The sequence below is a fragment of the Canis lupus genome, chromosome 18 (genome assembly GCF_048164855.1).
Source record: "Canis lupus baileyi chromosome 18, mCanLup2.hap1, whole genome shotgun sequence".
NCBI classification, from domain to species: Eukaryota; Metazoa; Chordata; class Mammalia; order Carnivora; family Canidae; genus Canis; species Canis lupus.
The window spans coordinates 17,854,498-17,869,697 of NC_132855.1; the positions used below are offsets into that span (position 1 = coordinate 17,854,498).

The 15,200-nt window shown below is 53.2% G+C and overlaps 1 protein-coding gene across 8 annotated transcripts in view; it reads left to right on the top strand.

Moving 5' to 3' along the window:
* The window catches only part of NOD1 (nucleotide binding oligomerization domain containing 1), a 62,882-nt gene that overhangs the window by 25,783 nt on the left and 21,899 nt on the right, over positions 1–15,200 (top strand). For 6 of the 8 annotated variants that reach the window (XR_012010719.1, XR_012010720.1, XM_072783606.1 and 3 more), the window contains 7 exons: positions 22–196; positions 2,808–4,632; positions 7,323–7,406; positions 9,062–9,145; positions 10,026–10,109; positions 14,092–14,175; positions 15,057–15,140. Coding sequence is in view for 6 of the 8 variants with exons in the window: in XM_072783606.1 (XP_072639707.1) it covers positions 22–196; positions 2,808–4,632; positions 7,323–7,406; positions 9,062–9,145; positions 10,026–10,109; positions 14,092–14,175; positions 15,057–15,140 (2,420 nt within the window). In the remaining 2 variants the exon portion in view is untranslated. The remainder of the gene's footprint in view (positions 1–21; positions 197–2,807; positions 4,633–7,322; positions 7,407–9,061; positions 9,146–10,025; positions 10,110–14,091; positions 14,176–15,056; positions 15,141–15,200) is intronic. The other 2 variants (XM_072783610.1, XM_072783611.1) reach the window with 2 other exon arrangements.

Below are 15,200 nucleotides of genomic sequence, written 5' to 3' on the forward strand. Positions count from 1 at the left end.
TCTTGCTTACGCTGCCACCAGGTTCGCAAAATTCTGGACCTGGTACAGAGCAAGGGTGAAGAAGCATCTGAGTTCCTCCTCTACGTGCTCCAACAACTCGAAGACGCTTATGTGGATCTCAGGCCTTGGCTGTCGGAGATTGGCTTCTCCCCGTCAGAGCTTATTCAGAGCAAAGTTGTCGTCAACACCGACCCAGGTATGAGTCCCCCTCTCCCCCAGGGGGACTGCAGACTGCCAGCAAGCAAAGCCCTGCAGCTTGGAAATGCTGCGGCATCAGGGCTCCACAGGGCGGGGGGTCGGCACCAGCAGCCCTGCGCACACCCTCAGCCAGTAGATCCCTGTCCTCTGGGTGCTGCCCGCCCCGTGACTGAACTGACCACAGGGGGCTGGTGTGATTTATGGAGAGGCCTGTGGAAGTGTGGGCATGGCCTCTCTCCTGGCCTCTTGCTTACTTGCCATTCTGACATATAGAGACATTTCAGTGGTTGCACAAATTCCAGGTTGCATTCTTTCCCCTTTGAACATCTTTCCAAATTTCATCCTGGGCAAAGTATTCTTCCGTCACCCCGAGTTGCCAGTCCTTATTTCTGAAGCACAGTGGTACCGCATTAGCTGACCCATTAGGTCAAGTATTGACGACATGCCCACCATGTGCCGAGCCGTGGTGCTGGATGCCAGGGTTACAATGTGGAGCGGACTGGTTACGGTTCTCGCTCTCAGGGAGCTCGGAGGCCAGTGCAGGAGGCCCACTGGTACATGATCAGGGGAACGTGTGATTGCACGTTATGACAAGGACAAGACCAGTTGAAGCTGCAGTGCACACCGGGGCCACGATCTGGCCTGGGAGCCAGGAGGTCTTTCCGTGCCCGTGTTCTCTCTAGTTTGAGACACGTGTTGGCAATATACCAGCACTGAGCTCCCAAACTGGGATGTTTAAAGCATCCAGTTTGACCTTGAACACAGAGACAAAGGACAATGTTCCTGACAGGTGTGTGTTTGGCAGAAACCAGGCCAACCAGCAGTGTCAGGGCCCAGCTCTTCTGCAGCCGCCCCTGCCGATACCTGTGGCCACTGTTAGCTTCTTACTTCTACTGCTCCTTTGCACTTTATCCTGTTTCCTTCCCCAGGAGAAAAGGAAAATGGTCCTGCCTGTGATAATTCTTTCAAAAGACATCTCCACTGGTTCCTTTACTTCAGTAGCCTTTTTTTTTTTTTTACATATTTTATTTTATTTATTTATTCATGAGAGACACACAGAAAGAGAGAGGCAGAGACACAGAAAGAGGGAGAAGCAGGCTCCATGCAGGGAGCCCGACGTGGGACTCGATCCCGGGTCTCCAGGATCAGGCCCTGGGCCAAAGGTGGCACTAAACCATTGAGTCACCCAGGCTGCCCACTTCAGTAGCTTTTAAAGTATAAGTCACTCTACAAAGCCGGATGTGAAAGACTACATACTGTGTGATCCTATTTATATGAAATGTCCAGAAAAAGCAAATTAATAGAGATAGAAAGCAAATTGGCAGTGGCCTAGGGTCCGGGGCAGAGACTGGCTAGGAGTGGGCTTACGTCCGAGATATTTTAGAACTGGATTGTAGTGATGTTTGCATAACTTGGTAAATTTACTAAAAATCAGTGAATAGTACACAGCACCTATTGTAAAATACGTGAATTTATGGTACATCAATTATGCCTTACTAAAGATATAAAAAATGTAATTCACGGGATCCCTGGGTGGCGCAGCGGTTTGGCGCCTGCCTTTGGCCCAGGGCGCGATCCTGGAGACCCGGGATCAAATCCCACGTCGGGCTCCCGGTGCATGGAGCCTGCTTCTCCCTCTGCCTGTGTCTCTGCCTCTCTCTCTCTCTCTCTGTGACTATCATGAATAAATAAATAAAATCTTTAAAAAAAATGTAATTCACAAATTTTAAGCAGACAACCAAGTTAGACTAAGTTCATGGGAAAAGGTTACAGATGAATTTGGAAATGGGCACGTGCATCTCATTTTTGTTAACTGACTTATAATTAAAATCCAGGAAGTATTTTAAAGGCATTTATGGAACAGCCTTTTGTCTGGCTGGGGAAGGACCACCTCCCTCTGCGGGGTAAGGTCCGTTTCTAGCTCAGGTTTGCTGAGCTCCATGCGCATGTGAGCATGTTACTGTGTCTCTTCCCCTGTGGACAGATGCTAAGGTGTCAGATGCTGGGGTCCTGGGGCTAGTGTGCTCTGTGGAGTTCAATAAGGTAGTTTTTATCCTAATTTACTGTCCTTTTTTTTTTTAAAGATTTTATTTATTTATTCATGAGAGACACAGAAAGAGAGAGAGAGAGAGGCAGAGACACAGGCAGAGGGAGAAGCAGGCTCCATGCAGGGAGCCCAACGTGGGACTCGATCCCGGGACTCCAGGATCAGGCCCTGGGCTAAAGGCAGGCGCCAAACCACTGAGCCACCCAGGGATCCCCCTAATTTACTCTCTTTTTGTGCTTTGGCACAGCTCATTTGTAATCCAGGCTACTGTGTAATGTATTTTCTCACTAACAGTTCTGGCATTTAGTTTTGAGACTACGCCTCGTTTTCAGAGCAACGTGATAAGCGGAAGAAAGGTTAGGGTTATTTCTTTGTCAACCGTACACGTTTCCAGGTGCCTGGCTGGCTCAGTCCGGGGAGCCCCCAAGAGGCTCTTGATCTCGGGGGTGGTGAGTTCAAGCTCCACTGTTGAGTGTAGAGATTACTTAAATAAATAGATGCACTTCAAAACAACAACAAAAAGCATTTCACTGGGAACTGGCTGTCCTCCCCACCCCTCCAGTAAGCAGGTACACGGAGAAGCTGCGACAGCAACTGGGCCGGGATTCCAAGTTCGTCTTGTGCTACGCCCAGAAGGAGGAGCTGCTGCTGGAGGAGACGTACACCGACACCATCGCGGAGCTGGTGGGCCTCAAGGACGAGAGCCTGGGCCCTCTGGGCAGCCTGGCCTGCCTCCTGGACCGCTCCAGCGGCGTCCTCAGCGAGCAGGGCGAGACCATCTTCATCTGCGGCGACGCGGGCATGGGCAAGTCCATGCTGCTGCAGCGGCTGCAGAGCCTGTGGGCCGCGCGGCGGCTGGACGCCCAGTTCAAGTTCTTCTTCCACTTCCGCTGCCGCGTGTTCAGCTGCTTCAAGGAGGGCGACGCGCTGTGCCTGCAGGACCTGCTCTTCAAGCATTACTGCTACCCGGAGCAGGACCCCGACGAGGTGTTCGCCTTCCTGCTGCGCTGCCCGCACGCGGCCCTCTTCACCTTCGACGGCCTGGACGAGCTGCACTCGGACTTCGACCTGAGCGGCGCCCCTGACACCTCCTCCCCCTGGGAGCCCGCCCACCCGCTGGTCCTGCTGGCCAACCTGCTCAGCGGGAAGCTGCTCAAGGGCGCCGCCAAGCTGCTCACGGCCCGCACGGGCGTCGAGATCCCGCGCCAGCTCCTCCGCAAGAAGGTGCTTCTGCGCGGCTTCGCCCCCAGCCACCTGCGGGCCTACGCCCGGAGGATGTTCCCCGACCGGACGGTGCAGCAGCACCTGCTGGCCCAGCTGGAGGCCAACCCCAACCTCTGCAGCCTGTGCGCCGTGCCCCTCTTCTGCTGGATCATCTTCCGCTGTTTCCAGCACTTCCACAGCGTGTGGGACAGCGCGGCGCAGCTGCCCAGCCGCACGGTGACCCTGACCGATGTCTTCCTGCTGGTCACCGAGGTCCACCTGAACAGGACGCAGCCCACCAGCCTGGTGCAGCGGAACACGCGGAGCCAGGTGGAGACCTTCCGTGCCAGCCGGGGCACCTTGCGCTCGTTGGGGCAGGTGGCCCACGGGGGCATGGAGAAGAGCCTCTTTGTCTTTGGCCAGGAGGAGGTGCAGGCGGCCGAGTTTCAGGAGGGGGAGCTGCAGCTGGGCTTCCTGCGGGCCGTGCCAGAGCCGGGCGTGGGCGGCGACCAGCAGTCTTACGAGTTTTTTCACATCACCCTCCAGGCCTTCTTTACCGCCTTCTTTCTCGTGGTGGACGACCAGGTGGGCACTCAGCAGCTGCTCAGGTTCTTTCAGGAGTGGGCGCCTCCCGGGGAGGCGGGAGCAGAGTCCTGCTATCCCCCCCTCCTCCCCTTCCAGTGCCTGAAGGGCGGTGGCCTGGCGGGGGAAGACCCCTTCAAGAACAAGGATCACTTTCGGTTCACTAACCTCTTCCTGTGCGGCCTGTTGTCCAAGGCCAAAGAGAAACTCCTGCGGCACCTGGTGCCCCCCGCTGCCCTGCGCAGAAAGCGCAAGGCCCTGTGGGCACACCTGCTTGCCAGCCTGCGGGCCCACCTGAAGAACCTGCCCCGAACTCAGTCCGGGGGCTTCAGCCAAGTACAGGCCATGCCCACCTTCATCTGGATGCTGCGCTGCATCTACGAGACCCAGAGCGAGAAGGTGGGCCGGCTGGCGGCCAAGGGCATCTGCGCCAACTACCTCAAGCTGACCTACTGCAACGCGTGCTCGGCCGACTGCAGCGCCCTCTCCTTCGTCCTGCACCACTTCCGCAAGCGGCTTGCCCTCGACCTGGACAACAACAATCTCAACGACTACGGCGTGAGGGAGCTGCAGCCCTGCTTCAGCCGCCTCACCGTCCTCAGGTGAGGCTAGGCACAGGGAGCAGCCAGTGGGGCGGGGAGGGCCAGGCTCCAGAGACACCAGGACGAGCATCATGGGGTAGGACCTCCTGAATTACCCTGGCACCTGTGACCAGGTGGCACAGAGCAAGGAGCAGTGCCTCCATGGCAGGCGGCTCCAGGTCAGCCCTGGCTGGGTGTCCTTGAATGAATTGCTTCACCTCTCTGATTCCTCATCTGAAAAAGGGAGATGCTGGTATCCTAGCAGTTACAGTAATAACAACACCATCCGTCGAGAATGGGTGAAGGGCACTACAAATACTAGCAGCCCTATAAGGTAGTGGGTACTGCTAGTTTCATTTTGGCGACGGAGGAACTGGAGGCACAGAGATGTTCTCAAGGTCACACGCCAGGGCCACGGTGGAGCCAGAATCAAAAAGCACCAACCTTTTGAGATTCGTGGGAGGCTCGGAGATAGCCTGTGAAAGGTTTCTGGGAGCTTTTGTGTTTGCAGAAAAAGCAGACTCCGTCCTTACTGGCCCCAGTTACTTTCCATGATCAAAGCCAGCAGCCCTGAGCTGCCGTAGATCTTAGTCCAAACTAAACGGTTTCCTGCTTGATGGTTTAGAGGAAGGAGAGGCTAGTCTGCTTTCTTCTGTTAGCATTTCCTGGATAAAATACACCTTGTAAATCTCACGAGGGCTTCAGTTCTCCATAACTTGGCTCAAGTATTTCTGAAGAACAGGGGGGATTTGGGACCGGTTACACCAATGCCAGAGTGTACGTTAGGTGGGGACAGTGGGATGTAGGGAGCCCAAGGCTGCCTTGGCCTGTTCTCTTTGCTCTCAGCCCAGGGCACCCTCACACCCTGGGCACCCCTGTGCTCATCTCAGGTGATGGAGTGCACCAGGGTGATGCTCCTGCCTCAGGCAGCTGTCTTCGGGTGAAGTTCTCCTCCATGCCAGTGAAGGGGAGAGCAGGAGGCCATGGGCAACTCCAGAGAAGCATTTTGAGCTCCCGGAGACCACCAGGTAGGGTTAATTTTGACTGAAAGTTAGTGGAAACTCAAAATAGAGGTGGCTTAGATAGGTTACAAGCTTGTCTCATAGAAAAGTCTAAGTGCAGAGGAGGGCGGTTCAGGGCTGCCGTGGTGCCTCCATGACCATTGGGAACCCAGGTTCTCTTTTGCCCTGTGGTGACCCTACTGCCCTCACTACCTGATTTCTACCTCTTGGCCCAAGATGGCTGCTCACTTCCAGCCATTCAGTTGACATTCTAGCCACCAAGAAGAAGGAAAGGCAAAGGACACACCTCATTCTTCTAAGAAGAATTTTTCAGCTATTGCTAATGAGATGTCTGCTTAGATTTCATGGGACACAACTTAATCCCATGTGTCCAGTTTAAAAAATGGGGGGTTCTATTCCTAAGAAAGCACAGATATTGAAAGTGACTAGTAGCCTTCCTGAGATGGCCACCCTGAGATGGCGTGCAGTGTGTGTACACTTTGTGCCCCAGCACCAAAGTGGGCACCATGGGAGGAGAGTTCCTGAGTATCTGACCTGATGTGGCCTAAAAATCAAACTTCCGCTTGTTCAGCCTTTCACATATTACAAAGGCCAGCTTGTGGGCTCAGTCTGGCCCAGGGCTCGTGTTTGTAAATAAAGTGTTATTGGGACACAGCCATACCCACGTGCATACATATCAGCCGCTTCACACTACAGAGTCGAGTAGTTGCGGTAGAGACTACATGGCCCGCAGATCCTAAAAGATTTGCTCTCTGGCCCTTTACAGAAATAGTTTGCTGACCCTTGCATTGTTATCTCACCCACCCCTGACACCTCACTCTCATCTATCCCTGAGCTTTACTCTGTCCTGCAGCCTCACCTAAATGATGGAGAGGAGGATTGAAAAAAACTTAAAAAAAATTCACATTTTAGCCATATCAGAATATCCTGTTAGTTTATGGATTGTGCAGAACAGTTCCAGCGAGTGGCTGGCCCTTGGGCAGGAGACGGCCGTCATCCTGAAGGCTTTTTCCTGCTCCCTTCTGTGAATGTGACTTCCAGATGGGGAGGCTGCTGGCACTGTGGGTGAGGCGGTTCTTGTGGGGACTGTTTTTTTTTTTTTTTTTAAATAATAAATTTATTTTTTATTGGTGTTCAATTTGCCAACATACAGAATAACACCCAGTGCTCATCCCGTCAAGTGCCCTCCTCAGTGCCTGTCACCCATTCACCCTTGTGGGGACTGTTTTGCCTTTTGCAGGACACCTAGTATCTCTGGCTCCACTTGCCAGATGGTGGAGCGTTCCTTCCTCCAGCTTTGTCATCACTAGAAGCGGCTCCACACGTTTCTGAATCCCCCGGCCCCTCCTGTGCAGTGAGAACCGCATTGAGGGGCCTGGCTGACCCGGAGATCACCCACAAATGCAGGAGGTCAGGGCTGGCTGGCCTCGTGTGTCCTTTATGTGTCCTTTGGAGCCCTTGTGTTGAGTCAGGGCTGCGCTGTAGCCTTGGTTCTGGGTAGGCCTGTTGGCCCCACGATGACGGGGCTTTTTAGGAGCTATTCGGCTGACTGCTCTGGCTGTCCTGTCAGCAGCTGTTTACAGCTGGGAAATCTCCTGGACCTACAGGCTTCTGGATCCTTGTGGCATTAATGCTTCTGCATGTGAACAGCTGCGGTGATTTATGACTTTCTTTGCTGTTTGGTTTCAGACTCAGCGTAAACCAGATCACTGACAGTGGGGTAAAGGTGCTATATGAAGAGCTGACCAAATACAAAATTCTGACGTTCTTAGGGTACGTATTCCTCAACAGTGGCGAGCCAGTGATGTAGTAATAACACAGAGGAGCAGGGAGCTGCCATTCGTGGGGGTCACTGGACGGTTGGAATGATGGCCAAGGCACCAGGAAGAGCTCTGGCCTGGGAGCAGGGAGTCCTGGGTTCATGTGCTGGGCTCCGCCAGCAGCCCACTCTTTGAGCAAGTCAGGAAATGTTGCTGAGCTGCCTTTTCAGTCGCGTGTTGGGATCTTAATATAGGCAAGTATTTTACGAGTGGTGATCTGGGGTTGCTGAGGAAGTAGCTGGGAATATGGTATTTTTTTTTTTTTAACTGTTTGAGAGAGAGAATGAGAGAGAGAGAACACACTGAGCAGAAAGAGGGGCAAGAGGAAGAGACTCCTAAGCAGGCTCCCTGCTGAGAGTGGAGCTCAACACAGGGCTCAATCCCAGGATCCTGAGATCATGACCTGAGCTGAAATCGGGAGTCTGACACTTAACCCCCTGAGCCATCCAGGCGCCCCTGGGGATATGTTTTATAAATGCCAGATACTGTTTATGTGTTCGATTCACCACTCTGGGCCCATGATCCCTTACCCAGAACCCGGAGGGCAAGACACCAATCCAAATTGAGTGGACATGCTGTTCCGTGGTGATAGGACCAGGGAGGTCAGGGGCTGTACCCTGGTTTCAAATACTTTAATACTTAATATTTAATACTTTAATATTTCTGCAGCAAAATGTGTGAATATTCAAAGCAGTTAGGATAAAGACCTAATCCCTGGATTGAGGCCCAGGGAGCACATGACCCCGGGGGGCCTTTCGGCTCAGGAGTTTGGTGTGACCTGCCTGGTTACCACTTTCAGCTTCTTTCTGCCTTGCTGAACTGGAATCAGGTGGTAAGGTGACTAACAAGGAGCCGCAGGGAGGAGGTTCCAGCTCACAAACATTTTCCCCTCAGCCTGCTGCTTGTGACCTTAATAGAAAAATACCCATCCCCTGCCGCCGGCTGGGCCCTTGCACACGAGGGCTTGGAATGACCGTGCGGAATTGTCCGAATGACCCTGTGGGGCGCTGGGATTCTTGCTCCTTACTACAGACGCAGAAGCAGAAGCCGGGGAAACGGCAGAGCTGGCCCTGAATGTGGCCTGCGAGACCCCGGAGCCCCACACAGCTCTCCTTGTGTCGTCCCTCTGTCCTTTCAGCCCAGACTTCAGAAATCAGCAGCCAGCACATACCCACTTTAAAAATGAGGGTCAAAAAAATGGGGGTCATTGGCATGCCTTGAGTGGCTCAGGGGTTGAGCGTCTGCCTTTGGCTCAGGGCGTGATCCCGGGGTCCTGGGATCGAGTCCCACATCGGGCTCCCTGCATGGAGCCTGCTTCTCCCTCTGCCTGTGTCTCTGCCTCTCTCTGTGTCTCTCATGAATGAATAAATAAAATTTTAAAAAATTAAAAAAAATAAAAATGGGGGTCATTAAGATGACACTGGGACATGGGGATAAAAGGCACAATGTAAGGAATGTGGGCGGTGACACTGTAAGAGCATCCTGTGGTGACAGGTGGGGGCTACACTCCGAATGAACATGGCATAGCTTAGAAGCTTGTGGAGTCACTATGTCGCAAAAAAAAAAGGCTGGGAGTCCTAAAGTCTCATGCTGTGCTTTTTCTTGAAGCCTGTACAGCAACCAGATCACGGATGTGGGAGCCACGTACGTCGCCAGAATCCTGGATGAGTGCAAAGGCCTCACACACCTGAAGTAAGTGGGGTGGGCATGGCAGGGTACCCTGCAGCCTCTGTGGTCACCCCTTCATTATTCAGACAGAATAAACGTCACCATAAAGAGCAGTCACCCTAAAGCCTTCTGCTTGCCCCGGGGCCACATTGGTCAAATTAAGAGGCCCGTGTGTGGAAGGTAGGCCTTCAGCCTGGGGAATCACGGCCTGAGGGGGAGGCCAGCCACCTGGGGGAAGCTGGGCATTCCCATTTGACGGATTACTGACGGGCAGAAAGGCCACAGCTCTCCCCCTGTCTAGAAGGCTTCCCCCTCCTCCCCCCCAAGGAAGCCCCTCGTGGTCTTCCTTCATTCTGGAGGCTGAGGAGTCCCAGGACCGAGGTGCCGGCCGGTCCGGTGTCTGCTCGGGCTCGGGCTTCTGGTTCGCGGCCGGGGCCTTCCTGCTGCGTCCTGACGCGGTGGAAAAGGAGGCCAGGGAGCGGCTGTGGGGCCTCTTAGGAATCGCGGACCGTAGGGGACAGCTCCAGCCTCGTGGCCTAGTCGCCGCCAGGGCCTCCTAATCCCGTCACCTCAGGGGTCGGATCTCAGCCTGCGGGCTTGGGGGGACTCGGGCATTCGGGCCCAGCACCCGCCTCGTCGCCAGTTCGAGCCCGGCCTCGCCCTGTCACAGGGATGCTCTCCGAAGGCGACAGAGCACGGCGGCAGGGCCGCTCGCAGCTGAAGCGGGGCCCCCGGGCCCTGGGGGGTGCGAGTGAGCGTCTGGGGCCGGTTCCAGAACCCCCGGGAGGGCCGGGGTCGCCGCCCGGGGAGGGGCCTGCTGGCTCCCTCCAGGGCTTCGTGTCCTGCCGGGGGCGGGGGGGGGGGGTCCCCTCACGCCGGGGCTGCCCGCCCGCTCTCTCTGCAGGCTGGGGGAGAACAAGATAACGAGCGAAGGGGGAAAGTGCCTCGCCCTGGCCGTGAGGAACAGCAGCTCCATCTTAGAAATCGGGTGAGTAGAGGCGAAGGCGCGTGTGACACGCCCGCCGCCCCGTGTGCCCCGGAGGCCCGGGAACACCTTGTGCAAGAGTCCGGTTTTCTGGCCGCAGCCAACAGAGGGAGCCGTTCCAGCCCGTGTGGCAACTAACTTTCCTCTTGGCGACGTTCGGTATATTCCTCGGGGGCTTTTTTTTCTTTTCTTTTCTTTTTTTTTTTTTAAAGATTTTATGTATTTATTCACGAGGGACACACAGGCAGAGACCCAGGCAGAGGGAGAAGCAGGCTCCACGCAGGGAGCCCGACGTGGGACTCGATCCCGGGGCCTCAGGATCACAGCCTGAGCCGAGGGCAGACGCTCAACCACTGAGCCACCCAAGTGCCCTGTGGCTTTTTTTTTAAATTCAATTTTTAAAAAAGATTTATTTATTCATGAGACACACACACACACACACACACACACACACACACACACACACAGAGGCAGAGTGGACCCAGGCAGGGGGAGAAGCAGGCTCCATGCAGGGAGCCCAATGCTGGACTCGATCCCAGGTCCCCAGGATCACGCCCTGGGCCGAAGGTGGCACTAAACTGCTGAGCCACGTGGGCTGCCCTCAATTTTTTTTTTTTTATTGTGGTAAAATCCGTTAACACAGAAGTTACCATCTGAACCATTTGTAGCGGTACAGTTCAGGGACATTAGGCGTCCTCGTAGGTGTGCGACCATCACCACCATCTCCAGAACTCTCTTCATCTTGCAAAAAAGCAGCTCTCTACCCATCACACAACAGCTCCCCATCCTCCCTTCCTCCAGCCCCCGCTGCCACCCTTGGACTTCCTGTCCCCAGGGGTTTGACTACCACAGGCGGCTCTTGAAGTGGAGCCACGCGAGGTATTTGGGTCATTGTGCCTGGCTTCCTTCACTCAGCACAGTGTTCTCCTCGAGGTCCACCCATGCCGTAGCTTGTATTGGAATTTCCTTCCTTTTTAAGGCTGAGGAACAGTCCACGGTGTGTATGTGCCATTTATCTGTCCACGGACACTTGGGTGGCTTCCACATTTTAGCTGTCGTGAGTAGGGCTGCCAGGAACGTGGGTGTACAAATACCTCTTTGATTTTTTTTTTCTATATACCCAGAAGTGGAACTGTAGGATCGGCTGGTAATTCTATTTTTAGGTTTTTGAGGAAGTGTCACAGCAGCTGCACCACGTTATATGCCCACCCACAGTGCACAAGGGTTCCGGATTTTCAGCATCCTTGCCAACACTTGTTATTCTCTGTTCTTTTTTTTTTTTTTTTTTTAAGATTTATTTATTTATTCATGAGAGACACACACACACACAGGCAGAGACACAGGTAGAGGGAAAAGGAGGCTCCCAGCCGGGACCCCAATGCAGGACTCAATCCCAGGACCCTGGGATCATGACCTGAGCCAAAGGCAAATGCTCAACTGCTGAGCCACCCAGGTGGCCCTACTCTCTGTTCTTTAATAGTAACCATCCTAACGGGTACGAGGTAGTATCTCATTGTGGTTTTGATTCAGGAGGCTTTTTAAACCTTTTTTTTTTTTTTTAAAGATTTATTTATTCATGAGAGAGAGAGAGAGAGAGGCAGAGACACAGGCAGAGGGAGAAGCAGGCTCCACGCAGGGAACCTGACGTGGGACTCGATCCCGGGACTCCAGGATCGCGCCCTGGGCCAAAGGCAGCACTAAACCGCTAAGCCACCTGGGCTGCCCTAAACCTTTTTATATTGTTATCATTTTTATCTGATTATAAAACAAACATGATAATTTTATCTGTAAACTAGGAAAAATACAAAAAATCTGAAAATCATCTCAGAAATATTGTCAACATTTGAGGTCAGTTAAGCTTTCTTGCTCTCACACACGGGTGTGTGCAAAATATCCAATATATTTTGAATACAGTAAAGGCCAAGCTATATGTACAGAATTTTATTCTTTTTTTGTTTAATCTCATATCAGGAGTAGAATTTAATGATTCATCACTTACATTCAGCACCCAGTGCTCATCACCAGTGCCCTCCTTAATGCCCATCACCCATCTCGCCCATCCTCCACCCACCTCCCTCCAGCAAAGTTTGCTGTCTGTAGTTAAGAGTATGTTTTATGGTTTGCCTCTCTTTTATCCCCCCATGTTCATCTGTTTTGTTGTTGTTGTTGTTGTTGTTGTTTTTGGTTAAATTCCACTTAAGAGTGAAATCATATGGTATTTGTCTCTCTCTGACTGACATTTCATTTAGCATGATACTCTCTGGCTCCATGATACTCTCTTGCATGATACTCCTCATTGCAAACAGCAAGATTTCATTCTTTTTGATGGCGGAGTAATATTTATATATATATACACACACCACATCTTGTTTCTCCATTCATCAGTCGATGGACATCATTTGGGCTCTCTCCATAGTTTGGCTATTGTTGATAATGCTGCTGTAAACATCGGGGTGCATGTACCCCTTTGAATCTGTATTTTTAAAAAATATTTTATTTACTTATTCATGAGAGATACAGAGAGAGAGGCAGAGACACAGGCAGAGGGAGAAGCAGGCTCCATGCAGGGAGCCCGACGTGGGACTTGATCCCCGGTCTCCGGGATCATGCCCTGGGCCAAAGGCAGACGCTTAACCACTGAGTCACCCAGGTGCCCCTGAATTGTATTTTTATGTCCTTTGGGTAAATACCTAGTGCAATTGCCGGGTGACAGGGTAGCTCTATTTTTTAACTTTTTGGGGACCCTCCACACTGTTTTCCAGAGTGGCTGCACCAGCTTGCATTCCCCCAGCAGTGTAAGAGGTTCCCCTTTCTCTGCATGGGAGTACACATTTATGCAAAACACGGAGAACTCATGGCTGGGCTCCAGCATCCCCGGGAGGGATGGCAGTGGGTCGCTGGTGCGGTGAGAGCACGTTGCCCAGGCGGCCCTGGCTCTGCTGTGTGTGGGCTGGGCAGACGGTGCTCTCAGCCTGTTGAAAACAGCTGTTGCTTGCTGTAGGCCAGGAGCTGTTCTAAGTGCTGTGCATCTATTAACTAACCTAATCCCCACAACTCTAGGGGGAATGTTATTAGTAGCCCCTCTTTTACAGAAAGTAGACTAAGGTCTAAGACGTTATGTGATTCACCAGAGTGAATCTTAAATCCAGATAAAAATCCAGTTAAAGGGACACTTGGGTGGCTCAGCGGTTGAGCACCTGCCTTTGGCTCAGGGTGTGATCCTAGAGTCCCAGGATCGAGTCCCACATCGGGCTCCCTGCATGGAGCCTGTTTCTCCTCCCTCTGCCTATGTCTCTGCCTCTCCCTCTGTCTCTCATGAATAAATAAAATCTTAAAAAAAAATTCCAGTTAAAACAGGAGGCCAGCCTCCTCCTGCCAGAGCTTCACAAGTCATCTGCTGTGGGGAGGGAGGGTGTGGGGCTGCATCACTGCAGCTCCCCGCCGAGACCCCCAGACTGCAACAATGCACCAGCCCATGAGAGTAGGGTCCTCTTCACCTAAAAGCAGCATTGCTGGGGAGATTCCTGAGGGTGCTTCCTGATATTTGCTTCTTGGAAGACCCACTGTGTCCTCATGAATGTCTCAGACCCTTGCAGAGGGTCAGATGGACACTGGCAGTCTGCACCTCCGCAGGCCTCCTGTTTAGGCTGCTGCCAACCTGCATCCTCGGTGGGGGCATTTCTTGGACCATCGTGAGCTCAGGCCCTCTGACAGCGCTCCGAAAGCCCAGGGTATCTCAGCCTCTGTGCAGCCACCTGCTGGGCTTCTGTTCACAAGCCTTTTTGCTGCCCTTACCCCACCTTTCCCTTTGAATTTGGAACCTAGAGCAGCTTCATGAAGGGCCTGGTCTGGGAATAGTAGTCCAGGCCAGAGCTCCAGGGACAGAGCAGAGACCCCTGCCCATGAGTGCAGCGCCAAGCGTGGCTACCAGCAGAAAGGAAGGGGTGGGCACGAGCTAACGTTCACCATCTCCCTCTATCCTCAGGATGTGGGGTAACAGAATCGGCGATGAAGGAGCAAAGGCCTTTGCAGAGGCTCTGAGGAACCACCCCAGTCTGACCAACCTCAGGTAACTGCTGCCTTCTGAGACCTGCTGTCACCGGGGCCCAACCTGGTCACTCCGTGGGCCTCTTGGTTTGCCGGGGGAAGAGAGCGGTTGGCTTTCACAGTGGAGAAGGGGTGTGTGTGTGTGATTTTTCTTTTGTAAGCAGTTTTATTGATATATAAGAGGCCTACGTCAAAGTACATTACTGTTCGGCTCGGCCACTTGCCATATGTACACACCAACATAACCACCACCCGGACCCAGATGTAGGACTTTGCCAGCATCTCAGTGGTCTCCCCAGGCCCCTTGGGAGTAGGGAAGTGGGGAGTCCAGATAAAACCGAAAGGGATGCTGGCCCTTCCTCACTCACAGGATGATGCTGAGAAGGAAGGGGAACCTTCATCTCTGTAGAGACCTACTCCTCCCTGGCTGCCTCTTAGGCCTCTGGCCAAATCTCAGAGCCTCGGGTGTCTCCTGTTGCCTGGGTTCTTCCTAACACTGAAAAAGAATCCAAGACAGTGGAGGCAATAGCAGAGCAGAGTTTCTTCTTCATGAGAACAGAGGGCACCTCTCCAGGTCTCATTGCCGGACACCTTGAAAATGTCAGCCACCTGAAGTGGAGCCCTCGTAGCCCCTGATTGGCCTGTGACATTGGCCTGATGTTCGCTTCCTGTCTGGCCTCTCCTTGAGTGGTCTTGTGCCTGTCCTCATGCTCGGAGCGTGGGCTCTGGAGCAACCAAGCTGGAGTGGCTGTTGGCAAGGCTGAGTACTTCTGCTTCCTGCCTCATGTCAGCCTGGGCAGGCCCCGCCTCCAGGTGGCACCTTCTGGGTGCTTCGGTGGCTGAAGCCAAAGCCAAATGTAGACGTGTCTCTAAAATACTGACCCCAGGTGTTTTCCTTCCTAGTCTTGCATTCAACGGCATCTCCACAGAAGGAGGAAAGAGCCTCGCGCAGGCCCTGCAGCGGAACACCTCTCTGAGAATATTCTGGTAATAACCAGAGTCCTTTTGAAAAGCTGGGTCTTGGGGATTATTCCAAAGACCACATCT